The sequence below is a fragment of the Chelmon rostratus genome, chromosome 12, assembly GCF_017976325.1.
Source record: "Chelmon rostratus isolate fCheRos1 chromosome 12, fCheRos1.pri, whole genome shotgun sequence".
Lineage (NCBI taxonomy): Eukaryota > Metazoa > Chordata > Actinopteri > Chaetodontiformes > Chaetodontidae > Chelmon > Chelmon rostratus.
This window is the reverse complement of record NC_055669.1, coordinates 22,256,884-22,283,700: the sequence shown is the minus strand read 5'-3', so window position 1 is coordinate 22,283,700 and position 26,817 is coordinate 22,256,884. Positions and strand designations below refer to the sequence as shown.

General features: G+C 41.9%; 4 protein-coding genes across 4 annotated transcripts; 2 read left to right on the top strand and 2 right to left on the bottom strand.

Moving 5' to 3' along the window:
* Positions 1-8,250: 8,250 nt before the first annotated feature.
* kcnj9 (potassium inwardly rectifying channel subfamily J member 9) lies at positions 8,251-17,031 on the bottom strand. Its single transcript, XM_041948420.1, has 7 exons — positions 16,740-17,031; positions 15,108-15,321; positions 13,694-13,895; positions 12,755-12,947; positions 11,846-12,043; positions 9,940-10,070; positions 8,251-8,517 (listed from the first exon to the last, which is right to left on the bottom strand). The coding sequence occupies exons 1-7, from the start codon at positions 17,029-17,031 to the stop codon at positions 8,251-8,253; spliced, it is 1,497 nt and encodes a 498-aa protein (XP_041804354.1).
* A 1,942-nt stretch (positions 17,032-18,973) lies between these two features.
* eif3f (eukaryotic translation initiation factor 3, subunit F) lies at positions 18,974-21,909 on the top strand. The gene is made up of 8 exons (XM_041949174.1): positions 18,974-19,100; positions 19,551-19,621; positions 20,166-20,245; positions 20,327-20,464; positions 20,559-20,650; positions 20,898-21,034; positions 21,260-21,373; positions 21,751-21,909. Exons 1-8 carry the CDS (start codon positions 18,989-18,991, stop codon positions 21,826-21,828), a joined length of 822 nt encoding a protein of 273 aa, XP_041805108.1. The 5' UTR covers positions 18,974-18,988; the 3' UTR covers positions 21,829-21,909.
* Positions 21,910-22,263: 354 nt separating this feature from the next.
* LOC121615042 (MICOS complex subunit MIC26-like) lies at positions 22,264-23,231 on the bottom strand. The gene has a single exon (XM_041949176.1). The coding sequence runs from the start codon at positions 23,221-23,223 to the stop codon at positions 22,630-22,632; it is 594 nt and encodes a 197-aa protein (XP_041805110.1). The 5' UTR covers positions 23,224-23,231; the 3' UTR covers positions 22,264-22,629.
* Positions 23,232-24,091: 860 nt separating this feature from the next.
* On the top strand, positions 24,092-26,173 carry dnaaf6 (dynein axonemal assembly factor 6). The gene is made up of 6 exons (XM_041949177.1): positions 24,092-24,215; positions 24,547-24,613; positions 24,720-24,825; positions 25,336-25,432; positions 25,723-25,808; positions 26,044-26,173. The coding sequence occupies exons 1-6, from the start codon at positions 24,120-24,122 to the stop codon at positions 26,171-26,173; spliced, it is 582 nt and encodes a 193-aa protein (XP_041805111.1). The 5' UTR covers positions 24,092-24,119.
* Positions 26,174-26,817: the final 644 nt, after the last annotated feature.

Here is a 26,817-nt window from a genome sequence, read left to right as displayed (position 1 = left end):
GAGAGGGATGTCAGAATGGTTTCTTCCAAACTGTTTCTCCTAACTTTGCTCTTTTTTTCATAGCAACAGTCCTTTTTTTTCATTCAGTCTGGCATATTGACTTGAATGATAACTACAGACGAGAAACAGTGAAGTCTGTCTATCTGCTTGCGTCTTGATCTCTGTCACACATGTTCAGTAGATTGAAGCCAGACAGGAACACACCTTATGTGTTTCTACGAGAAAGGTCAGCCACTGCTTGTGCTCGTTTTTGCTGCATTACTCAACTGATTTTCCAATAAAAACTCCATCTCCCGGTGACAAATCTCTATATAAACGCCCATGCGCCTCTTTCCCATCCTGTTAAGTTTTCGATGTGCAGTATGGCAGCGAGCAGCACCGCGCCCTTGGTGATGTTGATGACTCGTCACTGTGTGTGTCCCCCCTCCCATCCAATGCCAAGACAGCTTGGCTAATTAAATGTGCTGGGCTCAGGCCTTCCTGTGCCAACTGTGACATGCTGCACTCTGAGGGATCCCTCGTTCGGAGGACTGACGGGGCAACGTGCTCGTCCCAGAGATCCACTCACTGATGATGGAGTGTTCAAGCCTGACCTCAGGGGTCCCTGCAAAAAGCAGATACTGCTGCAGCCTTTCGTTGTTCTTTCACATATTCTGGGAAGGGGTTTAATTGGCGTGCATCCACATCTGGGAGCAGAACAGTGCAACCAGTGCTGGATGGCCATTGGCTCCTGGCTGCTGAGCAGTTGAACAAGTTAAAGATGGTCACCAATAATAGATTAATGAATGATTTTGAAGTTTTTAGTCTATCCATCTGTCTGTCAAGTGGAATATTGCACAAAAGCCATAAGATGTGTCCTGATTGGGGACACTTTCGTATGATGATTGGCTCCATCGGTTGCTTTTGTCCTGGTTGACAAAGCAATTGAAATCTATGAAGGGAGTGCAGTTCAAGTGCTTCCACATGGCCAAAATGCCCAGCTGTCAAAGAGATCCCATATGAGGCACCTGGCTGACACTAGCCCAAAGCTAACCTGAGGGCTGCTAACTGCAGCTAATCCTCAGACCTGAATCCGTCCATGTCCACACCCTCAGTAGATGGCTTAATGTGTAAACCATACATGGGCCACAGCCAAGCCGGCTGACACTCTGCAACAGTCAGCCCGACTGGGCTGGCTGCACTTGGAAGGCGTTTCACACCATTTTCACACCATCAGAGTTAACAGCATAACCAACTATGCGATCTTTCATGTCGTTCAAGCATGATTTCAGTTCAGTTAGTTTCAGTGTGTGTGCATGAGAGGCAGACAATGTGCAGAAAGTTTAGAATTTCAGATTTGCTCAAGGATGGACCGCTGTTTATTCAGTCTGCAGCCCAGATTGTCCACTTGATCCAGTTAACTGATGACCTTTCTCTTTCTTATCTGTTTCCTACACTGCCCTAACAACTTGTCACAAAGACAGAAATATGAAACTGAAAAAGAGAGCGAGAGAGAGTTTGCTGAGGGTTTGGTTTTGTGTGTGTGAAATTCCAGATATATATGTCATATAATAAAATAATCAGTAGAGTGCAACAGTGTTTCGTTACTAACTTGGAAACATGTGTCTACCTTGTTAGATTTCCTACATACAAAATCATATCCATGAATCTCAGCTGTGTCGTGAAACCAATATTTCCCTTACTCTAGAAGGGGAGTCGACTGATAATTGTGATTTATTTACTTCAACTGGTGATACTGGTCATTGGGTCAAATAGCCTCCTTTTTCTTGAACTTTTAAGCAAAATCCCCTCTTTCAACAGCAGTTAGAAAATTTAGAAGGGGAATTTTATTGACTTCAAGATGACCTCCATGACTTCATGCATCAGCATTTTGTGCAAATAAGTGTCGTCAAATTTATTCATGAGCTTCAACTGATGGCGTCATGTGCTGTTCATCTCTAGTTGAGATATGGTAGAAACAGAGCATGTGCACATAAAGCTGACAGTTGTTTAGCAATGAACAATCAGCGACACAACACATGTAGAAAGGTCAACGTACTGTTACACCTCAACTAATTTCGCTGTGTCAGCTCTTAAAGAGCTTTGTGAAATCTGAATTACACCACTCGATGCTGTGTGATGGATGGCTGGTCATTTTAAACGCTGCCAGTCAGGATTACCTGCTGAAAACAGGCTACTGTATCAGCTCTTCTCCTGCTTCCTGCCACATTGTCGAGGCACTGCCAGCAATACCCATCTCTATGGCAACATAACATGTCATTTGGCGGATGCTCATGTACCCTATAGAACTTGAGTGCTTCTTTTTTAGTACAACTGCCTGAAGGGAGGCGACTCTGGTCTGAGCACAGACAGGGTCAATATTGGTAAAATACTCATACCTGAGAGACACTGAATTATTAATTAGCAGCTTGTTTGGCTCAATTCTAATGTTACGTTGATCGTGTCCACTGTTGATTATGTTTTTTAGTTGTTATGTCTTGGTCTATATGGAGAAAAAAGGAGACTATGGAAATAAACATATCTGTTTCCAGACTATTTCCTCTATTTTTTTCCCAAAATATAAAATTCAGAATGTCCAAAAATATGTTAATCACGTTTTTCACAGCGTCCTCTTGTACTGCAGTCCTGCTCTGCCCCAAGTGCTTTATAACTGTACCAAATCTGTACATCCGCCACTAAATTAGTTTGAAAGAAAATGTGCCAATATCTTTGAATTGTATATATACATAGCATCACGAATAACCAAATATGAAGCTTGTCTTAACATCTAGTTATCAGAGCAGTACACTGCATTTTCTGCAGAAAGGAATCATACCTGTATTCATTGTCCTCTCCGTGAATGCAGTAAATAGACTAGACTGCACAGACGGCATGAAAATGTAATTATTCAACATTTTCCAACTCATTTTTCATGTTAGGGGAAAGTAATACGAATAAAGGTAGCAAAGTTAGTTTAATTCCTCTTTGGGTAGACATGTTGGACAGTGGAATCTCTTCCATCTTTCAGTTGAGGAGTTTTTACTGAACAGCCTTAAGAGGTGAATGCAAGCTTTCAGAGGGCTGGCTTTACAGTCCCAAATGTAAAGCCTTGTTGGCTATGGATTCCAAGTGGGAAGAGACAGTTGGCTGCAAACTCCATGTAAAATCCTTTGACCTGTCCAGTATGATGGAGGGTTAGGGGTACCAAACAGTGCAATTATATGGCAAAATAATATCATACAATTGTACCATACATGTTTAAAAAAACACTTACACAATAAACATCTGGCTATTTGTACTTAGATGACGAATACGTCCTGAAAAATCTACCAAGAGGTCTGGAAATTTGAGTCTGGAAAAGTGTGGAAAATGTGCAGGAACCCTGTGGATGTTGTCACAAGACTTGATATTACGTTAGACCTGCCTCGCTCTGATTAGGGTTTGAGCTTGATCACCTTTGCAGCTGCTCACATTCACCACATCTCCTGGCGGAGATGTGGTGAATGTGAGATGTCTGTGATTGTGTCTGCCTGCTGTGGCAATACAATATAGAATCATTTTCATGTGGCAAACAAAAAATGTCTTTCTTTCCATTTCCATGACCCGCTGTGCAGCCTGTTTCATGCTACAGCTGGGGGTCTAAAACTCATATCAGCTGTGCTGTACTTCACATGGCAGGCTAGCTTTTACTGGGTGGAGACATTTGCTTATAATTTACTGCTTTTTAAAGTAATCGACTAAACGGCTCAACAATACGTGAAAGAAAAAAGGCTTTAGAAGACACTGTGGTGGTGAGGAGGCCACTTCTAGTGTCACATGGTGAACTTTGACTCTGACTCTTTGACTCTTTGACTGATTTTCTGATTGCATCGAGCCTGATTTGAAATTTTGTCACATTAAACCTCTTCTGTACATCTGTACATGACCGAATGTGCTGCATTATTTGTGCTTATTCTTAGAGCAGCTGTTACCCAGAGGTGAATGTCTCACTTTAGATTGAATTCATTGCACATACAGGAGGTGTTGCTCCATGTTTTTCCTGTAAGTGTTAGTAAAATCTGACTTGGTTGTTTTGGGACTTGAGGGAGGTTGGTAGCTACGTTTTAGAGTTAAAGTGGAGCCTTGTGGTTCATGCAGTAAGGGAACGGTCATGAATATGGACAATTAAAGCAGCTCCTGCAGTCCTGTGAACCAGTACATGAGGTAATTTCAATACCATTCATCGGCTGGGTGTGGGTGTTGCTGCATCACAAGTTATAAATCACAGACAGTTACTGTATAGACCTGCTATATATTGTTTTGAAAATCTTCTCTGTGGTTGTTTAAGCTTCTTGCGGGTTCCTCAATTATAGTTATGTACAGCTTCCCATATGTGCTGCATTTCATAATGGGCTATTTCATTCACATTCTTAACAGGACTTTAAACAGGAAGTGCTTTTTTTGCCCACTTTGGTGATAAAATTTTAGCCAACAGTTGCTCATTTACACATCCTGATGACACAGAGCAACATATTGGTTTGTAGTTGTGTTTCTGTAATTGCTTCTAGCTCTTTTTTGCTCTCCACTAACTCTTGAGGAAAATATGAGGCTCTTAGGCTGCTAAATGCTCCTCTATGTGTAGTGGCTAACTTTGTGTTTCTCTTTTTGTGCTGTGCAGTTTTTTTGGCTAAAAACAGCTGCCTGTTGCTTATTTGCTCTGTAGAGCTGAGGGGTCCTGCAGATTTAGATGATTATTCTGTGTGCTCATCACTATGAGTGATCACTTTCCCATTGCATGCAGTCATTTGATCCGCAGTTGATATTAAATATTAACTTGAACAGTTTTGACCAACAGTGTTTTCCACCAGCAGCCATAAAACATATTGTCATGATAACTGTTAGTTTGTTTCAGGTTTGAACTTTTCATATTTACTGTAGTTATAATATCACTACACAATGATGACCCAGTATGTTTAAAACTGTAAAACAGTTTTCAGTGCCATAGGTTTTGCATCTGAATGCATTTTTTGCACTCCAGAAAAGCCTCATTTTGTTGTAGGTTTTCTTCTTCGTCTTGGAGAAACTGGTGGTCGGCGTGTTGAGGGGAATATTTTATTTTGTCTATTTTTAAAATGTTCCTCTCCTCCTTTTGCTGTCTGCCTAGATTGAAACAAGACTGTCATGACTTCCTTGCATGAGGAGAAACATTGATTTCAGCTCAGCGGGGATCATGCAAAACAGCCTCTCATTAAAATCATAATTAGAACTTGGAAATGGCACATGGGGTTCAACTCTGGGGTGAGCTGAAAATCACTGGAAACTATTAAACTTGCACTTAGCCTTTCACTCCCAAACAAAACGGTGATGGCATCTCATACAACGTGAGGCGAAAGCTAAAAGCAGCGTCGTATCTGCTCAAGCCGAATGTTTCCGGCATTATCTCGAGGTCCAAGTGTTTCGCTCTATAGAGTTCCAAACTCTAGAAAATGCTGCAGCTTGTCATTTTTCATCTGTTTCAGTGACCAAAAATGAACTTATTTTGACATTAAAACTTGTATTTCTCATATTTTGTGGTGTGTCAGGTAAAAAAAACTGAGAAAAGATATCAATGTCCTTCATGATTTATTTTTCAATGTCAAGGACATTCGTTCTTTTCAACCTGAAGGTCACTGCTGTGCATCATCACCACCCATTCTTACACAAATATCGAACTATAGCATCACGTCAACTCTCTGACAATCCTCATAAACTCCCCCATCAGTTGTGAAGGTCCAGTTCAAACACACATTAACACACACACACACACATGCAAACACACACATAAACACACACACACTGCCCTCTCCCTGTCCCCAGCCCTGGTTGCCTAGGAGACAGCTGAGACAGGGACCCCATCTCATTACACACCAATAGGGCTGTGTGACTGGCTGGAAGAAGCATGGGATCTTTATCGCCATCTAGCAGCCAAGACAGAGGAAGACATTTCATTTTTTAAAGCTAATATTCTGCCTAGTAACCCAATATGCTGACTTCTCCTGGTGCTGAAATCCGGCTCTGAATTTCTAATGAGATGCATCGTGCTGAGGGGCTTTTACACAAGATGGAAAGTTCAGAATGGGCCATTAGTCATATGGTAACCTGCTAGATAATCAGTGATTGATGAGATGAGAGGTTTTTTTAATGCAGTGAGGCAATTTAAGCTTGTGGCTGAGCAAATTGTCACACAACCACAATATTAAAGAGTGCAAGTACTTTTACTTAAGTACGTTTAATTAAGTACTGTACTTATGTACAATTCTGAGGTACTTGTATTTTACATGTTATGCAGTTTATACTTGTACTTCACTACATTTCAGAGGTAAATGTTTTTTATTATGCAAAATTGATTTAGCAGCTAAAGATAAAAATTACTTGTCATGTTCAGATTTAACACGCAATTTAGATTAGAAAGCAATCTAATAAGTAACCTAGGGATCAATAGCTTCTGTCTGTCTTAGTATTCACTTCATTCATGTGTCTATAATAAAAAATCATATAATAATATGAGTTTAATTCACGTTATGTTCAGTCATGTTTGCCGACTTCCTTCCTCACTCTCTGACTTATCATCTTATGTTTCCGGTGTTTTTCTGGAAGTTACAGCAAGTACAGAGGGTGAAGATGGTTGGACGCCGTCGCAGGTGACCGAATGCATGCACCCTTAACTTGAATACAATTATGGATTTCTGTGGGTTTTAACATTGTAGGAAACATTTTAGATAACGTGAGCACTCAACTCAACAGAATATATAACATAGGTCTTGTCGTTATTAGACATTTTAATGTGGAAATGTTACATTTTATACCTTTAATATCACTCAGCTGAATTATAGCTATATTCCTGAACAGCAGTTTCAAAGCTTCAGTTTGCACAGCATGTACAGTACATATAGCAAACTTTCATGTATTTAGCCCCCTCGCAGAATATCACACAATCTGAGACGGTTGGTCTAGAATATACTGCAGTTTATTAATTCTAACAGATGTGTTATATTAAATTTAAAAACATCAAGTAAAAATGGCCACATATATACGCAGCAGCAGAAGCAGGAGTTTGGGCTGAACTGAGCAGGACACTGTTGTGCTTTTAACTTCTACTTGGCTGGGGACAAAAGATAATCCTTGTGCTACACACATCTTTGTGAAACAAAGCCACAGACACACTCGAGTGTTAACCTGTCTCTACGTTAAAGGTTTTAGATAGATGTCCTATTCACCACAATGTGAAAGTGCAGTTAGGAAAATTCGTATTGGTGCTATTAGAGAGTAACTTAACACCTTCTCACCTTGCTGCAGTGATGTGCAGGTGCACTCCACGACCCAGTGACATCACATTTGGGTGTGGTTACAGGTGCAACCAAGTACATTCTGACCACGCCCAAAAGTGCTGATGCTGGGTGTAGTCAGAGGATAAACAGGCTCAAAACCAGCCAGAGAGGGCAACAAAACACTGCTGTTCAGTCTGGTGTTGCGTCGCTCTTTAACAAACATGCTCCTCTGCCTCCAGAAGATGTAAAACTCAGGGCAGGAAACAGCTTTGTTGTCAATTGGCCACAGTTCACGAGCTATCATTTTTTGTCAGCCAAATAGATTTTTCAAACATTTTTCTAGCACCAAATGAAATGACGGCTAGCGGAGTAGACAAATATACCAGCGTCTATGTGCTGGTGTCACTTTCCCACCCTGTTAACACCTGATTGATCTACAGTAAATCTTAGAACAATCTTTGCATCTAAAGAAAGTTGAGGTTACTACAATTTCAGTCTATACCTCAATATCATCTAGTGATATTCATGCGCAGGTGAAAATAAAGCATCTATGCACTGTACCTAGTTTAAATGTGAACAAATCCCACAATGTGCACAAACAACCACCTTGTTACCTTTTTGCCCACCAAGACAAATCAGCTCTACTGGTTTAAAATTCTGCCTTGGTCCACGGGATATACTATCGTTGACCCCACCTAAAGCATAGTATTGTCATTTAAATGTAGATATAGGCAAGGGTGATTGGAGCTAACACAACAGATCGAAAAAAGATATCACACATACAGTACACTTGTAACAAAGATCAACATAGAAATAAAAGACAAAGGTATCAAGAAATAAATTGCTTCATATGGTAACATAAGATATGGCATATACTGTGGAACTGAGCCTGTGAAACTACTCTTTTGCCTTGAATGAAAAGATCCGCAAAAACTGATTGTGGTGTGGTGGTGATATATGAAGGTCTTTGTAAACATTCTCTGTTCTAGGCCTCTGATTCCGATTGATCGGTGGCGACGCTGCCGTTCAGCTCGCCCAGTCCCGTTTGCTCCTGGATGTCGGTCATCTCTCCGACGATGAAGGTGGCCTCCCCTCCTTTGCTGTTGGCCGAGCTGCTGTCCGGCTGCTTGGCTGCCTGGTTGGTCAGAGTGGGTTCTTCATCCAGCCTGCTGGAGATGGACCAGTAGAGGTGAGCGTCGAGTCTGGCTGCAGCCAATGAGAGCTCTCGGGCTGAGCAGGAGGGCGTGTCCACCTTGGGGGAGGGAAAACATGATGAGGATTAGCACTGTCAAGATAGCAAGAAGAAGGCCTATTTCCAGATTTCTGTTTTTTATTTGAAGGAACAGTCTCCATCCTGAGAAAAGCACTTATTAGCTTTCTTGCTAAGAGTTAGACGAGGCAATTGATAAAACTCTCATGGCTGTACACTAAATATGAAACTACAGCCAGCAGCCGGTTAGCTTAGCTTAGCTTGAAGACTGTAAACAGGGGTTGGGTTTGGTTTATGGGAGCAGTGGTTTCCTGAAGTGTCTGCTAGAAGTCTCTGCTTCTGGACAAGAAATGGTCCCTGAATAAACCCCATGCCGTTTTTATACTTTGTTTTTGTACAGATTTAAACAAATTAAATATAATGTGATATTGGTGAGCTTTAGAGGCGCAGGTGACTTTGTTACCTTTGGACAAAGCCGCTCTAGCTGCCTTCCCCTGTTGCCAGGCTTTATGCTAAGCTAAGCTAACCAGCTGCTGGTGGTAGCTTCTTATTTAATGGACAAGTTCTTAGTCTCAGCATGAAGGCAAATATGTGTATTTCCCAAAATGTCAAACCACTTACTTTAAATGTTGTAACTGACTTTATCATTACATCTAGAAAATTTGAAGGCTCACTGTGAGGATTGATATGTGGAGCTCACCCACAGAAGTCAAACATATTCAAAAGGCCAAACTGATCATATGACTGTTTATGCTCTGTGTTGTTTTGTATGTGTCCTGTTGAGTTGTGTGTATTTGTATGAAAAGCTCATCTCGGGATTGGCATATATTATAAAAGCTTGGGTATGTGGCGTTGGTCCATGCTGTGCACTTGTCCCTCCCAAAATAACCATGAAATAAATAGTCAAGTTAAACTTCCTGCATTACCCAGCATGCCTTTCAACAACCCCAAGAGAACAAGTGTGAGAATTCAGCCGTTGGTTACGCAGCACATGTAGGTGGAGACAGGAATAGGGATAACAGCATGAGTTTTCCTCACTGAAACACTTGTAGTTACATTTGTGTCTACTGCAGGTGGGAGAACTGGTCTGGTTGTCTCTGCTGATAAATTATTAAATTGATAAAAAGGGATCGACACCGATGTTTGACATTTATGATCACGTTTTAAATAGTTGAAGCATTTTCTGCAAGCAAACTCCATTGTTAGTACATTGCTGATATAGTACTATTATGTCACATATGTCTGTCTTATATACACAGGAATGGGAGAATTGAAGAATCTGTCCCAGAAATGCAATGTACGCCCAAAACATACTGCAGGTAGCAGATTTTCCTTGAAAAAAGGCTCATGGCAGTCCATAGCTGCTGATCCCTGTTTCATATGAGACAGCACAGGTAACCAAATCAAACACCCTTATATTAACCTGTGGTCCTTCCGTGTTACCCCAGTTTTGAAAGACGTTACCTCAAACGTGTGATGAAAGGCTCCGTAGTCAACGTCAAAGAAGCCCTCCGCCAGTGACATCATCGGGCTAAAACGGTGACCCCACAGCACCTCCTCGGCTAGATAGGAGCTCCTCGCCTGGCACGTCATCCCTGCGCACACAAGCATACTGATGAGTGCATCAGCTCATTAGGCCTCACAGCATTTGCGAGGCGGAGATATTTGCTTCTGGTACGTCAAGGGAAATACCCAGAATTGTCTGTGCAACCACTTAATTGGAAAGATGTCTTTACATGAATATTCTCTGCTGCCAAGCTATGACTGTCGGCTACTCCTTCGTAACTCTCCACAGCACTCTGATGAAGAGAATCAATATTTGGAGTAGGCAGAGACGCCACCTTTACTTCATGGAGACACATCATGAATAGTTCTGATACACTAAATTCCTGCCAAACAGTGAGGAACAGTTGAGTATATTATCCTCTCAGAATGAGTCACACATGAGGTGATATGAGAGGGGGATGAAGGAAAAGAGATGAACACGACCCTTCAAAATCCGTCCATGAAACAGGTACCCGGCTACGTGTTCCCGCCAGACTCTGTTTGGATTTAATAGTTTTCAGACAGTGAGACGTGTACGAGTCACTGCAGACAACAAGATGAAGTAGAACCATAAATATATCATAGGTCTTAAACTCTGCCTCTAAATATGTCATCTTCAAGGGGAGCTATGAGCAGAGATAATGTGTTTCCCAGCTGGTGTGAATGATTTTCGCACTTAGTTTACTGCAAATCTAGACGTCTTATTGTTTTGATAAATTTGCTAAATTCAAGTCTGGGTGGGTGTTCTGAGCTTCAGAAATAAAAACTGAAATGTGTTTGAATCCCAAAGTTGGACGCTTAACATGACACGTTCCCATTTCAGGTATTTTAACTGATGATTTGTCAGGTGTGACTAACAGCGAGTTAGCCCATAAGGCATCAGTGCTTTGCTCAAGGGCAGATGAGTGTTCACTGACACACACTGGCTGATGTGGAGATGGATATACATAGCACCTTGTTGCATATGATGTAACACCTTTTTAATCTCCCAATACAAAGATTTGCATAAAGTATAAGAACACAAAAACATCTGCATGTCCTCAGAAGATCACTTGCTCCAGAGATGAACACATTCACTTATATACTTAAAATGCTAAAAAAAAAATATATGTATATTTCCTTATATACATATCTGTATATTTCATCATAAGGCTCCAAAATCTTCCTGAAAGAGAGGGAAGAGATGGAGCGCTCTCAAACCAAAAGCTGCAGATCTGAACTCCTGGAAGGGCAATTTCATTTTCTAATGGAGAGTTCTGGACAGGCTTTGCTTTCTGTAAAACAGTGATGGTATTACTGTAATATCATCTAGTTGTATGCATCTACAAGATTAATTTCCTAATGCTCAGTTCTTGCTGTCCAAACAAGAACATGCAGCCAAACATGCCTTTACAACATAGCGGCCATTAGAACTTTACGGTTAAATTAAATTGCGAGGTATTATTCCCACACAATCCAATGCTGCCGAGTAGTTATGCTTTATAACATTCTTATCATTTGAAATTACAGGATCACCTACAACAAATCACATAAAACCTTTGAGTAATAAAATATTGTTAATGGAATTATTTATGTGGCCGGTACCTTAGTAAAAATGTTATTATCATACGCTTAATATAGCTTCATTCACTTTCAGCTTTCAAATGCATTCCTGGTCAGTTGTTTTTGTTGCATTTTGTGATTATTTTATCTGTCTTGTGCACAAAACTGCATAACTTCTGAGACTACTTGGCACAGGGGAAAATGATTGACCAGGGACTGATGGTGATTCTGGTGTCTGCGTTGTAATTACTGTTTACATTATTATGCTTAACCCATTCCTCACCGGTTGCCTCCACCATTCCCTCCAGGATGACCACAATCTCGAAGTCCTCCTTCTCCAGCTGGGGCTGCGACATGTCCCAGAAGGGCGAATGTGCGTCAATCTCGTGGGAGATCACCAGCGGCGAGACCAGGAAGAGACGATCATCGCCTGTCTCGAAGCCCACGCTGATGTCTGTCTGGTCCAGCGGGATGAACTCACCTGAAGGAGGCGATGAAACGGACGGGTGAGAAAAAAGAAAGGGAGGAGGAAGAGGTTAGATGAGAGCTTTTCTTTCTCAACATGCTTCTACACAGATTGGCAGCATAACCGTAAACTACCCTGGAATTCTTGATCATCTAAAAGCAGTTGAATACAAAATCTGATTAAGTGGAAGGAGTATAAGTGAAAGTCCATTAAAAAACTGATTAATTTCAAGAAGCAAGAGTTCTTATATCTAGGCAGTCGTTTTCCACTCTGTTAGCTGGTACTGCTGGAGTGGTCAGAGTGGAAACAGTAGCTGTTAAGATAAGAACAGATAACACTTTATTAATCCCACACTGGGGAAATTAAATTGTTACATGCAGCAAGGAATGAACGAGAGACATAGGAAGATCAAAATTGTCAATAAAAAGGTATCCAGAGTAACAAATGGCGTATAATGTATATGTACATTATGTACAAGAGTACGAAAATACTGCTGCCACAAGAGTATAAAAAATATGTGTTGCCTTCAGATAAACGGATAATAAATACAGTGTTAATAGTATTGCACAGTAGAAGAATATATATATATATGGTGCACAATATGTAAATAATATGAGCGCAGTATTAGTAGTGCTGGCTGTTGTAGTCATAGTAGCTACATTAGTATTGGTAGTGAGTAAAAAATGTACCAATACTATCATGATTTGTCTCATCTGGTAGTCTCACCCTCCTGAGTCTGTTTGGACTTGATGAGCTTGGCCCTCATGTTGGCCCCCACGATGTGGGAGCTGCGAAGGTCGCCAACCCTGAACATCAGACAGAGCTTGTCGTCTCTCAGAGAGATGACGGCGTGCTTGGAGAACACCAGCGTCTCGGCCCGTTTGTTGGGCTGCGAGATCTTCACGAACATGCAGCCGACCTGGACAGAGGGGGCGGAAGGGGAGGGTTTAAGAGTCAAGGGAGAGGGGGAACAGACTCAACAGTCAAAGGCCGACAGAGCAGGTGCAACACTTCAAACATCTGCAATAACTTGAAAGATAATGACTTTTACTGGTTTACAAAAGTAACAACAGACTGCACAGCAGCATTTTTTCAATAGAGCTTGCTTTTTCCATTTTTCAGTGTTTAAAAGCAGTAGTGACATGTGAATTAGCCTCGGACTCGATCACTATTTAGCATGCATAAACATGATTCTGCCTGGACGTCAGTGTGAGGATTCGTCCTCATCAAAAGACTGCTTACTCGAGCTTCATCAGCACTTTGAAAGTAAATATTCTTTTTCAGGAGGCATACGGTCTGCACTGAATTAATGTCATTTTATCTTCACAGTAATGAAAATTTGTATGTTTACGTTTTGCTTTGTTTTAGGTTACTTGCCTGTTCAGAAAGTGGGGGCTTTGCCAAATGGAATTAGATCTTTTGAACATTTGATTAAGAATCCAAAAGCTGCTTTACATATTTGATAAGTTTGCAATTATGTGAATTTCGATTGATGCTTTATGCTATAATAACAGTTAAAAATTACTATATAGTTATGTCCTGTAATTTTTACATCTCATAACAAAATATTGGAACGTTTGATTTTAATTTTGCTTTTACCAGCTATCAATGATTTCTAAACATGATTTTCCCATTTCTCAGCCGTGTACCAGCCCTGGTGCTCACCATGAAGGCGTTGACCATTGAGCCCAGTATGGCTTGCAGCAGCAGCAGCATGGTGCCCACTGGACACTGGTCAGTGATGACACGGTGGCCATAGCCAATGGTGGTCTCTGTCTCGATGGAGAAGAGGAAGGCCGAGATGAAGCCGTTGACATTGTTGACGCACGGCGTCCACGTCTCATCCTCCAGATGGTCCAGATCACCCCTTGTAAAGAAAAGAAGGAGAAAATGTGAGAAAAGGAAGGGGGGAGGGTGACAACGTGGGTGTCAAGAGGGAAAAATAGACAGAGCGAGAAGATTTATATTTTAAGAGCGGAGGTGCAGAAATATATGTCTGAAGACTCATCTCTCCCTTCATATTTACAGTCTCCTTTCAGCTAATTCATATAATGAATAAGAAGTCGCTCTATTCCTCATATCGACCATAATGATTAACCTAACACTCATGCTGTCACTTTTTCTCTGTGCAGCAAAAACCTACTTTTTCCATCATATATCATCACATGCAGCATCTTCAATGTCTGCTGGTTTTTCCGTCCAGTGCCACCAAGAGTCTGCAGATTTTCTCTCAAACTGCTCACTACACAGGCTAATGTCCAGATTAACATCGCTCCAGCCAGAGAGGGAGAGCTAATTAATGAAAGTGGTGTTCAGTAATTTATATAATCTATGACTTTTATTGACCTGTGTTGGTGACCAAGGTATTGCAGCAACACCGACAGCTCTCTGGCACAGCTTAAGGTGGCCTGTAATCGATATAAAGAGGTCACGATTTTACGAGACGAATACGTTAGCTAATTAGAGCTGGGATCCAGCAGACACATCACGATGAAATACACTGTAATATTAATACTGCTTTGTCATCTGCTTTCTTGGCTGAAGTTTTTTGCAGCCTTCATTGCATGAATGTCTTGCAATGCTGGTCACTCACTCGCAGCATCATCCTCCATCTTTAGTAGTTAAAAATGGAGCTTTGCCTCGTAAAGATTTCATTTAAAGGAGCAAGTTTGGAATATGAGTTCTCACTTTCTTGCTGAGAGTTTAATGAGAAGCTTGATACAACTCTCATATCTGTCGAGACGGTTAGCTTAGCTTTGCACAATGACTGGAAACAGGTGGAAGCAGCTAGCCTGGTTCCGTCCAGACATAAAAGAAATCTGCCTAACAGCACCTCTAAAGCTCATTAATTAACACGCCATATCTTACAGCTTTTGTATGAGTTAAATAAAGCTAAGCTAACAATCATATTTACTGTACAAATATGAGAGTGGTCTCAGTCTCAGTCTAGCAAATAAGCACGTTCCTCATACCTGGAATTTAGCAACATCTGGTGTTCAAGCAGAACGAAAATCTACAGGCTCCTCTGAAGAGATCTCAATAAATAACCTTGTTCCACCCACTGTCTTAACAATCTCACCTGCAGTAGGCTATGAGGTACCAGATGGCCCCAAAGAAGAGCCATGTGACAGCGTAGGCCATGACGAAGACAAAGAGCGAGCAGCGCCAGTTGAGGTCCACCAGCGTGGTGAAGATGTCAGTCAGGTAGCGGTAAGTCTCCCGCATGTTGCCGTGCTGCACGTTGCAGCGACCGTTCTTCTCCACATAGCGCTGTCTCTTACGCCGAGTCCGGGCTGGTGAAGAGATGAGGTGATGGGGTACCATGTGAAACAGGAGGGAGGGAGGAGAAGCGACACAGTTTGAGTTAGAAATATAGAAATATGTAAAACTGAAATGGGAGCTCTGGGAGCAGCATGAGGTCTGGCGCTTTTCTATTTGGAAGGCTGAAGACAAGTCTTCGTAGGTCTCTAAGTTTCACAACCTTCGGTTCCAAGAAAACATCTCAAAAACCTCTTAGAAAACTTCAAGGATGCGTACAAAGCTGCCTTTTTAAATTCCAGAAAGGTTTCGCTATTTGAAGATACAACTCTGACTGCAGTCGGAGGACGCAACTTGAATGAAGGCACGCCGAGATGTTGCAGAATAAACAGAGGAAGGTGCCAGGGGACAAATCTACTCCGGGAGATGCAGGGTGGTTCAGCAAAATCAGGCCGGTGAAGAAGGGAAAACAGAAATGAAAACAGACAGGTGTGGAAAGGAGAGGAGATGAAGTACGACAGGACGACATCATCAAACACTCGGAGGAGAAGCGCTAAAACGCCGGACTGTAGTTACTGTTCAACACTGAAGGCAACTGATGAGATCTTTTCATGTCGAGAACAAGAGCTGAGATTATGACACATTAAGGATCGAACCTTTTGCTCTGTTTTTCTTTCTTTCACCTGGTTCAGCAGCAACAATGGATATCAATCAGTGTGCATCCTGCTCAAACTATAGAGTCATATCTTAAGGTTTACAGGAATAGTTAAGCCCAAAATGTCAGTCTCTCTGCCTTTTCTGGATGTTTCTTTGTGTTTGTTGATATTTTGGTGCAAATTGATGCCTTTCAAAAAGAACTCTTCGCCCTTTGAGAGACACCAAAGTTGACACCTGCCATTGACATTTTGGATTTTCAAAGGTCCACTGTAGCTTTATTGTACAAAATTTCCCTGTTTTTTTGCATCCGGTAGGTATCCTCACACAAAAACAATGAATGTCCAGGTCTGAATGAACAGAGTCTTCAGGTTTGAGGGTTGATTTGTCCTTTCGCAAGGACGCACAAAGAAGAGGAAAGAAACTGGAGCGAATGGAAAGCAGAGCGACTGGAGAAGCTTAATTAAAAAAAAGAGGTTCAAGACTGTCAAAATCACTGAGGGATGACGCACTGCAGCACGGTCCAAATCAGAGGAGATTCACAACTATTGCAAGAGAGATGTGGAGGAGAGGGAGGTGCACAAGTTCAGTCAACACAAAGTATGTTTGTGTAGACTGGGGAGATCCAGACTCTAGAGTCAGTCAACAGCTCCCAGGCTCTGAGGAGTTAAAGGAGTCAGTAATTCAGTTTTCTCCACGCTTGAATGAAGCGAATAGAAAGCAGCCATAACATTTTCGAAACATTTGTTTCATCATTAAATTGCATCAAAGACAGGAAATCACGTGCAGAGTCACTCACCCCACCCGAATCGTCCTCTCTCCTTCTCCGTCCCCTGGGTCTTCTTCCTGGTCTGATTGGCCGTGGCCTCCCGCTCCGCCAGCTTGGCCTGGAACGACCTCTTGACCTTGACCGGCGAGGACGGTTGCGTCTCCGTGGTGACAACGTGGCCCAGCTCCTCCGATAGGTTGAAGACTCCGGTGGAGACGGTGGCCTCGGTGGCCACTTCCACTTCCTCCCCTTCCCCCTTCTCTTCCACAGGGAGTGAGAGGGAGTCCGGGCGGGAGGGAAAGACCGAGTTCTCCAGCGCCATGGCCTGTGTGTATATGTGTGTGTCCAGTGTATTAGCGTGTTATTGATATCCTCCCTATGGCAGCCTCTGTCCAGTGGCTATTGATTGGACCATTTGTTTGCTTGACTGAAGCCTGGAATAAAGGAGAACACAATCATTTGTCAGTGAATTACAATGCAATGAAAAGAAACAGGACCTGAGGAACTTTTCAGCGCCTCTGCCCCTTTAATATCTCTGGAGATACTTCACATACTTTGGCCCTCTCTACCTTAACAACAAGGCCTGTAGGTGCTCTGTTGCTTTCCACACAGATTAGACTTCCTGTCTCTGCCCATTTCATCTGTTCATCCCTTCTAAAGGCCGAATAAGCAAAAAAAAAAAAAAAAAGGAAATGGAGGAGGAGATCACAATGTTGGGGTTGATCTTACACAGTTTTGTCTTTGGAATTAGACTTGATGGGAGAATAAATGAGTGCTTTGAAACAGAGTCCAATCCTGGAAGACAGTGGCATAAGCACATTAGAGCCACTTTTGCTGTTTTGTATATTTCATAAAGCGCCTTTGGGGTGTGTGTGTGTTTGTGTGTGTGTGTGTGTCTGCCTGTGTTGTATAAGTGCACTTGCAGCTGTATTCAATGCAATGAGGTGGATTCATGATTTATGCTACAGGCCTGGTGTGATTTCTTACATAAGTTATATATATATATATATATATATGTATATATAAGGAAAGAGACTGGGTTAAATATGTATGTGTGGACAGTGAGACATGGTGTGTGGTCTCTGATATATGTGCACAGTAAAATGGAGTCCTAGTCCTCCATTGTCCATTAGGACAACTGGCGGATGGACGCAAGAGGAGACTGATGGTGACAATCAAGATGACGCACTACGCCTGATGGATGGATCAGAAACTGCCTCTATTAAAGGGTGTCTGTTAGCCAGCCAATCGGCTCCAGAATCCGAAAAGATAAGCTTGAGGATTAATGTCAATGACAAAATCTTACCTGCTCAGTGCAGCAACTTGTAGATGTATAAGACCTGGAATGGGCAGATGTTTTATCATCAGAAAAACGAAAATCTAGTCCAAGAACGACCCGCGATAGGCAGCCGCGGTGTCAATGACACCCATTTCTGGTGTTTACCAGCGACGCAGCATCAGTCCACTCCGGCTCGCTTTTCCAGGAAAACAAAGACCACCTCGATCCGACCTCAGCAGTCACAATAAATAAAAAGCGAACACCCCATCCGCTGAGTGATCAAGCGTAGAAAGGAGAGCTCCGGCAAAAACAATTCAAGTCAAATTATCACGGCGTTTGTTGAACATGTGTCGGGAAGTGGACGTGCGAAATGGTGGCAACAGGGTAACCCGGCAGCGCGGAGAGCTCCATCATCTGTGCGTCCGATGGAGTCAGTCAGGTGTGGAGCCACTGAGCGGCGGAGGATGCTGTCATCAGCCCAGCCCCTATCAACCCTGCCTGCCTCAGACGCTTCTCATTTCCAAAACAGAAGGGACAACAGCCGTCCCCCTCCTCTCCGCTGCCTGGCAGACCCTCAGCAGCTGCACACCGTTCGGAGATGAGGATATGCAAAGGCCTGTTTGTGACGCAATTACAATGCAATGACATAAGTATCTCGTAGGCAATTAAATGTTTGGTGAAAATGACTGATTGTACAAAATAACTTATTTGTATTTGCCTTCTAATGTATAATTTTATTGCAAATCGAGGCCGATTTGTGTAATTTTTTGCTCTTCTTCAAGGACATTATTATACCAGACTCCTGATGATAACATTTATTAGAGCCTTTTTTATCAATGAAATAACTTATTCTGATATCCGTCACGCAATTCATTGTATCATAAATGGTTTCAGTGACTTCATTATAATGAGCGTCGCCTTCAACCGCTATTCGGCCGCCGGCCGCTAGGTGGTAGTATATGTGTCCACTAGAGCCGGTAGGCAGTCCTCCTTTTCCAAGATGTCGGTGTACGGGCCAGTGGTGAAAATTCACCCTGTAGTTCTTGCTTCTATCTGTGACTCTTACGAGCGGAGGAATGAGGGAGCGAGTCGTGTGATCGGGACCTTGTTGGGTAAGTAGAAACTTGACATATTTGTCCTCCGTTGAAAGGACCGCCTTCTGATATATCAGGTGATGGCTAGCTAGCTAAATTTAGCTTGCCAGCTAACGCATGCTCGCTTGGTTCAGTCCAATAGTAGTTAACTTATGTCTGGCTACACTTAGCCACTGTTAGCTAGCCAAAACGGCTAGCAGCATCACTTGAAACATCTGGCTCTCCGTTCAAATGGTAACACAGATGGAAACATTGACTATCTGCCAAGTCATCTGGTATTTTCTGATATTTTTTGTAGTCATAGGGCATGTAGCAGTCAGGATTGACTCTTGTTCTTACCGGTGATATCGGCCGATGCTTATGATTCGTCATGAGTTTAGCTTCCCGAGTACCCCCTTGCTAGCTAGCTAGCAACGCGAGTGGCTAGCTAAATAACAATGTCTCATTTGTAGCATTTGTCCTTCTCAGGTACTATTGACAAGCACTCTATCGAGGTGACCAACTGCTTCTCTGTCCCTCACAATGAGTCTGAAGATGAGGTATGTTACTTTTTATTCAAACCATGTGATATTAGCGTATGTGGGGTTGAATGAACATTATTGTGCCGTTGGATATCTCCAGATAGACTATTTAATCCATCCCAATGGAAAACTGTAGTGCTACAGAAGCTTCCTGAACTAAAAACTGGAACTTGAATTTGTTGTATGTTACATTTATTTAAGTCTTGTCTTGGTATGACAAGGTGCTTCATTGGAATTGCATAGGAAACTTTGCAGGTGGATATGTCCTGCAAAATAGTTTCCCCCTGGTCATCTCAACATTTCATCATAAATTGTCCTGCAGCGCATTTCGTAACACCTCCGCAATGCACCCGCAGGACTCTTTCACAACTGAAACTGTGGCACAGTTTTGTATATAAGTAAGGAAGAGAAAATATTTGATACATTTTGTACAAATATTGTGTAGTGAAGAAGCACAACATTTGTCCATTTTTAGATTTTTGCCCCATATTGCTTTGTTAAAGAGACAAGATATTTTGCTAGGAAATGGCAATGTGTCAGAATTCATCCTTTTTGCCAACAGGTTGCTGTGGACATGGAGTTCGCTAAGAACATGTATGAGCTCCACAAGAGGGTGTCACCCACTGAGGTCATCATTGGATGGTGCGTGAATGGATCAAATTTGGAATTTCCAAGCTTCGATTAGAAACTACTTTTTTTCTCAACCCACATCTGTCCTCCCAGGTATGCTACAGGCTTTGACATCACAGAACACTCAGTGCTCATTCATGAGTACTACAGCCGTGAGGCCTCCAACCCCATTCACCTGACCATGGACACAGCACTGCAGAGTGGCAAGATGAACATCCGTGCCTATGTCAGGTTGGCTGACCGCCCTGTGATAAACTCTTTGTTTATGTGATCAGCTACATGCCGAGATTGTGTGATTGAATGTGCTTGTGTATCTCCCTCACAGTGCACAGATGGGTGTGCCAGGAAAGACAGTTGGTGTGATGTTCACCCCACTGACTGTCAAGTATGTCTACTACGACACTGAGAGGATAGGCGGTAAGAATACAAACAAATGAAGATGACTGAACAAATATGATGTTGCGAAATTATTTTTTTTCCAATTCGACATGTGGAAAAATATTTCAGCAGCAGTGTCTAAAAGAACTTTATGGTGTTTATGTCAATGGAAAGTCAACTTAGAGACTGACTGTAATATGTATTTTCCAGCGAATTGTTACTATCTCAGTACTTGACTCTCCGTTGTGTTGCACTGTATGATAACACTCCCACCTGTTTGTTGTAGTGGACCTTCTACAGAGGACACGTGTAACTCCGAGTCGCACCAAGGGGTTAACCTCTGATCTGTCCCAGGTGGCTGGTTCTGCAGCCAGGGTGCAGGACATGCTGACCACCGTGCTTGCATATATTGAGGATGTGCTGGTGAGTAGTTGGGATTCATTGCAATTATGGTGTGACTCATATCAGATTAATACATTGTTTTCCATATGTACAGAATGATGATTACCTCCAGCTTTTTGTGTTCCTGGGCATATTCCCGTTCTTCCACTTTGTATCAATAACTTGTGTCTCTAGAGATCATTTGTGAAGTAATCAAGTTAAACACCACTAGAGCCTTTAAAGGTAATGGCATTCGATTTGTCTCAGTCTGGCAAAGTGACAGCAGATAACAGCGTGGGCCGCTTCCTGATGGACCTGGTCAACAAGGTGCCCACCATCTCAGCAGAGGACTTTGAGAACATGCTCAATTCCAACATCAATGTAAGTGGTCTTCAATGCTAGAAAACAGCATATATGTTCACTGCTTGTTTCATTTCAATTTTTTTGAAGCACTGCTGGTGGTTGTTTTTCCTCTTTGGATTTGGTGCATCTCCTTCAGCCTTTCATTCATTATTTACTTGCTGTCAGTGTTCTTGGCACACTCCCATTGATTTACATTAAAGCGTTTAATTAGACTTTGCTTTGTACTGTTAGTGCTTTCCTGGCTCTTCTCGTCTCATACTTCTTTACTTTGCACTTGTCCAGCATCCACAGCCATTGGAGGAATGTGGAAGTAGTTGTCTTTTGCTTGCTTGCAGTGTTTCTCAGTTAATAAGATTGTAATAACAAAATGTAAATGCTCTGTGTTGTCGTTGCAGGACCTGCTGATGGTGACCTACCTTTCTAACCTCACCCAAGCACAGATCGCTCTAAATGAGAAGCTGGTGCTGCTCTGAGGGGATTTCTTCAAAGTGATTCATATTTAATTTTTGTATACTTTTTTTTTTTTTTTGGCTGAGATGAATAAAGATGTTGAACAGTCATACAGTGGTCACCCTTGGCTCCCAGGCCGTGTTATCAGTTAATTCCAAGTAATGCAGTTGGTTTCTCTTGTTAATTTTGCTAATGCAATGTGGCTTTTTGTGGAAATACTCCTGGGCCACATACTGAGCAGCTCACATTTACTGCTGTTACCTCCTTGTGGTGCCGCCTCTATTTGTTGTTACATAACATAATATTGAGAAGTATCAAAACCCTAAAGATACTCAGTTACTATAACATAAGTCAAGAAAGCAACTTAAGAAGCTGGAATTATCTATATTATTATAACATGCAACATATTTGCTTGAGGAATGATAAAAATGGTTGCTGATTATTTTGATTAACTGATTAGCTGTGTTTGATTTGTAATCATCTTAATTTAAGTGTGATATTTAACTGCTGAAGAGACAGAATTAAGGTGGTAACACCAGACAGTCCAAAATCGACAAATGCCTTAAGATTTTAATGTAAGACGTTTGATTTTTATTCATTCTTAACATAAATATACATTCAGATCAGAAAGCAGAGGTGAATTGGTCAAGTTGTGAACCCGTTGTGACAGGCCATGCCCGGCCTGAGTTATATGTGAAGCTTAGTGCAAAAAGTGGGCATGAGAGTCACACACATTAGAGCCTGTCTAGGTAGTAAATATCAATCTACAATATCAGGAGATGCTGATTTCTTATTGTTGCGTTGCTGCAGAAACACTGAGATCCTCAGGGTTTAGGTTCTGAGCCGCTGCCCTGTTCATCTTTGCTGTGGGGACTCAGCATCTTCTCCACGGCAGCGTAGCTCTGCACTGCGCGGTCGTACACGGAGTCTCCGGTAGACTTGGCGATCGCTGCAGCCTGCTCCGGATAGTACAGGGAGGCGCTCACGGTCATCAGGCCCGCCGGGTAGATGAGCTTTTTAATCCTGGAGCCTCTGGCAAGGAAGAGCCCCAGGACCCCGGTGAAGCCGATGACTCCTGCCCGGGGATAAAAGTCCTGCGGCGGGTTCTTCAAGTAGTTGTAGGTGTCGTTCCCGAACCGGACGACACTTTGAACTCTGGGTTTAATTTTGTTGTAGGTGATCTGACACCAAACCGTGTAAGGCTCGACTAACTTCCTGAGGGTGGCGACACTGTCCTCCAGCTGACCCGCTTCAGGCTCCACGTACCGAGACTTCTGCCGTGGAGCGGCGTATAAAGACAGTTCATCCCGGTTCAACGGGGCGCTCGCCTCTTTCTCCGCGTCTCCGACAGCAGCAAAGACGGTGATCGGCAACAAACTCAGGGCTCCCGGCATGGCACTACCTGTCACCTTCAACATGATCCCTGCGGGCCATGCATTCACTACGGTGGCCGAGGAGGGACACGACGATTATACTCGAAGGGCTAATCAGGCCGCCTCACATTGACTTGTCAAACGTTTTCAGTACGCTTGAAAGCGCGAGCTTCTAGGCAATCAATTTTTGTTTTGTTTTTTATGTTTTGGAGAGATTTTAATTAATGAGTCATTGATCATCATAAATAAAATGAAATACGTGTTAATGATATAGGTTAATTAATAGGCATCTAATGATAGAAAATAAAGATTCATCTTATTGTGAGGTACTTTACGTCAGTATTTCCCTTTTATGCTGTGTTATGAGTGTTTAAATAGCAAATATGATCATATAATACATGATGCCTTCTAAAAGATTATCAGTAAAGATATTCTCATTGTGTATAACAATACCATAATTCGAGATGGGCTTTTACAATTCCACAAGTCCATGCGCAGTAATACTATGTTCATTCAATTGTTTTAGCATATTAATTGTTCACTGGGTGATTTATTAGACTTACTACATGTTGTTGTTGTTGTTTTGCCGGGTTATTACTGAGCCTGTGCTTAGTACACTCAGTCTTAAATATCTCGCTGACTTTTACAAACTATCTGCCTCTGTAGTTTTCATTTATCACTTAATCATTTTTTGCGGCGTTTTTTTCCGTATATGACGTCACTGGTTCCCATGGCAGCCTGGTCGTCTCCAGGGAAACGAAAAGCGTCAACGGCAACAGTCCATAAGTTCGATTAGCTGTGGCTACACTTACATATTCATGCTAACGCTAGTTTTTACTCGGTCAGTTTCTACCTGCTGCCGTTTCGAGGGCGGACTTCTTGAACTTGTTTTTGTTGTTTTTTTAGGGGTAGTAAAAAGGCGTAAATTTGTGTTTTTCTGAATGGAGTGTCTCGGAGTTTCATCTGTTCAGAACCTGCAGGCTCTGTCTGCCTTGTTGTCACCCCAGCAGGAGGAGGATGATGATGAAGAGTGTAAAGTAAGATACTGTACAGTCAGAGGTGAACTCCCTGCCCACATTTAAACTGGTCATTTAAGTCACTTAACCTTAATACTATGGTATATGTTAGTGCTCTACAGGTCTCAAATATATATTACGAACCTTAAAGGAAGATTCACAGAGTAATGTTAATGTTTTTCTGAAAATCTTGCGAATTTAATCATTTGTTTATATTGGTTTTTATCACTTATTTATTGTGTATAATTGCCTCATAATGAGTGCAGATTTAATGACTGGACACCATTAGTGCTTATTTAACTAAGGCCTAACCTCACTGTTGTCTTAAAATAACATCAGTTAATCTCAACAGAATGTGACAGCTGGTGCACGACTGGATCCTGGACACATTGGCCCCCCACCCAAAAAAGATAAAGAAGGTAATGTTTTGTATTTCCTGCATATAACTCCGAAGTCATTATAGTAAATCAGGTGGCCCGACGAAAGGTACAAACAGAATTTGCACCTGTGTTGCTGTTTACTTAGCATCAACCGCCTATGTGAAGAAGAACAGCAAAGACATCTGGAGCGAGGAAGAGGTTGCTGATGGCTCCCAGTATGATGATCTTGCTGACCCGCGGCCACAGCCTGAGTAAGACCACAGGGCAGACACATTCACACACCAGAGGGTCCACTGGTGTATAAATGAGTGAAACACTGGGAAAAGCAGACATCTCCTCTTTAATACTTTCCCCCTCCCATTCACTGAGATCCTTCCCCGAGCTCAAAATGCCCTCATCCTCTCTTCTTGACTTTATTTGAGCTTTAAAACAGAAAAAAAGTCACTCTGATCCGTGTAAGGGTTTAACTCACATGTTTCTAATTATTAACAATTGTGCTATGTATTTTTTATAAAAGTACAGGGGAGGGAGAGACTGCCTTTAGAAAAAGTATTTATCATAATTGGATACCACATTTTCCACTCTCCATTGATCTCAGCTGACACTCACTACTGCCTGCTTCTTTCTGTTCATTGTTGTTTTCTGTATTAATCTGGTCTCCTGTCTAATGTGATGTCAAAATAGTTTTAACAGATTAATTAATTAACTTTATTGATTTTTATGTATCCCTGCTTAAGTGTGTGTGTAACCTTTGTGTTCAGGTATGAAATAATCCTGAAGCAGAGTGTGGGGACAGAGGATCTGTTCTTGGGCTTGAATGGAAAGGACCCATCCTCCATGTGCTGTGAAGCCATGCTGGTAATTTATCGCCTACCACAGGATTTTTACACCTCACTCAATATACTTTTTTTTAATGGTGAAAATTGAAACGTACAGAGATGTGATCAGGGACACAAAATCAGAGAGAAAGAAATTTCACTACTTTTACAGATGTTGAAATGAAAAGGCAATGTATATTAACAATAGTCAGAAAATGACACAACTTGGATAATAAAATACAAGTGGAACATTTGTATTCTTGTTGAATAAAAGTGAAGATTTACATGCACACAGTGTGCAATATTAAAGATGCTGACTTTTTCTTTTAGGTGAAAATCAAACTGCCAGACACTAAAGCAACAGATGTGGTCCTGGATGTAAAAGAAAAGTTCCTTGATCTGCGGACGCCAAAATAGTAAGGGATGCTTTGAAAATGTTCTCTTTCATTTTGAATCCCCACAAGACAGGGCAGCAGCAGCTCAGACCAAAAGCTCCATTTCCAGACATTTCCTTTTAATCAGAGGTTCACATCATGATCTGAGCTTTGTGTGCTGTTTCACACCACTCTTTATCTGCTCCTCCATCACATACACAATCTCTCCCTTGTTCTCCCACCATCTCTCTCTCTGTGTGTTCTCTCCTCTCTTTAGTAAACTGGGTCTTCATCTCCCACATCCGATCCACAGCCACCAGGGAAAGGCTCAGTTCTTCAGTGAGAGGGAGGAACTGGAAGTGACTCTACTAATGAAACGCCCATTGGATTTTATTCACATGCAATAAGACAGTATGACAACAGTTCAAAGTATTCAAAAGACAAAGATCTGAAACCAGTGTACAGAGGAGATGACGCACACTGTTTATGGGTCAAAGATGGAGATGGTTAGAGAAATATAAGCATACGCATAACCTGTTTGTTATCTGTCATTTTGCGCCCTGTGAATGTTGATTTATGACCATTTTTACATCTGCCCCCTCTGATTCTATGAGTATTAAAATACACTTATTTCTAATAAATATTTTGTCTTATTGTGTGATTTCTTCATTATTGTAAAACCACAGACAGTTGAAGATAGTAAACACATAATTTTAGGCTGATACGTTTGTTATGCATGGCATAATCATAATGCATGTAATAGCAGCTATATAGCTATAGTAAACTGATACCTAAAATAGTGAGCATTTAAGGGAAAAAGTATATTTTAAAGGGTACTTTCAAATGGTTTCAAGTCTGTCTTAATACAATACTCAGTGGTGACTGTGATTATTCCTTTTCTTTGGGAAGAAGCCCACTTAATTTGGCCCTCAGACCACTGAGGCCTCATTAGCGTCGGCTGAACTTTGGACAGCATTTTTTCACAAAAGAAGGCTGTGGATTTTGCACTACATCTATTACACTGTAGTCGCTCACAAGGAAGAGATCGTTT

Excerpts from the sequence above, each read along its gene's own strand:
- dnaaf6 (XM_041949177.1), top strand. The coding sequence starts at position 24,120 with ATGGAGTGTCTCGGAGTTTCATCTGTTCAGAACCTGCAGGCTCTGTCT. Across the intron at positions 24,614-24,719 it reads ACCCAAAAAAGATAAAGAAG|CATCAACCGCCTATGTGAAG; the intron begins GTAATGTTTTGT and ends CTGTTTACTTAG. Across the intron at positions 25,809-26,043 it reads GATCTGCGGACGCCAAAATA|TAAACTGGGTCTTCATCTCC; the intron begins GTAAGGGATGCT and ends TCCTCTCTTTAG.
- kcnj9 (XM_041948420.1), bottom strand. The coding sequence starts at position 17,031 with ATGGCGCTGGAGAACTCGGTCTTTCCCTCCCGCCCGGACTCCCTCTCA. Across the intron at positions 12,948-13,693 it reads CAATGGTCAACGCCTTCATG|GTCGGCTGCATGTTCGTGAA; the intron begins GTGAGCACCAGG and ends CCCTCTGTCCAG. Across the intron at positions 8,518-9,939 it reads CCTTTCATCACACGTTTGAG|GTGGACACGCCCTCCTGCTC; the intron begins GTAACGTCTTTC and ends CCCTCCCCCAAG.
- eif3f (XM_041949174.1), top strand. The coding sequence starts at position 18,989 with ATGTCGGTGTACGGGCCAGTGGTGAAAATTCACCCTGTAGTTCTTGCT. Across the intron at positions 21,035-21,259 it reads CATATATTGAGGATGTGCTG|TCTGGCAAAGTGACAGCAGA; the intron begins GTGAGTAGTTGG and ends GATTTGTCTCAG. Across the intron at positions 21,374-21,750 it reads TGCTCAATTCCAACATCAAT|GACCTGCTGATGGTGACCTA; the intron begins GTAAGTGGTCTT and ends TTGTCGTTGCAG.
- LOC121615042 (XM_041949176.1), bottom strand. The coding sequence starts at position 23,223 with ATGTTGAAGGTGACAGGTAGTGCCATGCCGGGAGCCCTGAGTTTGTTG.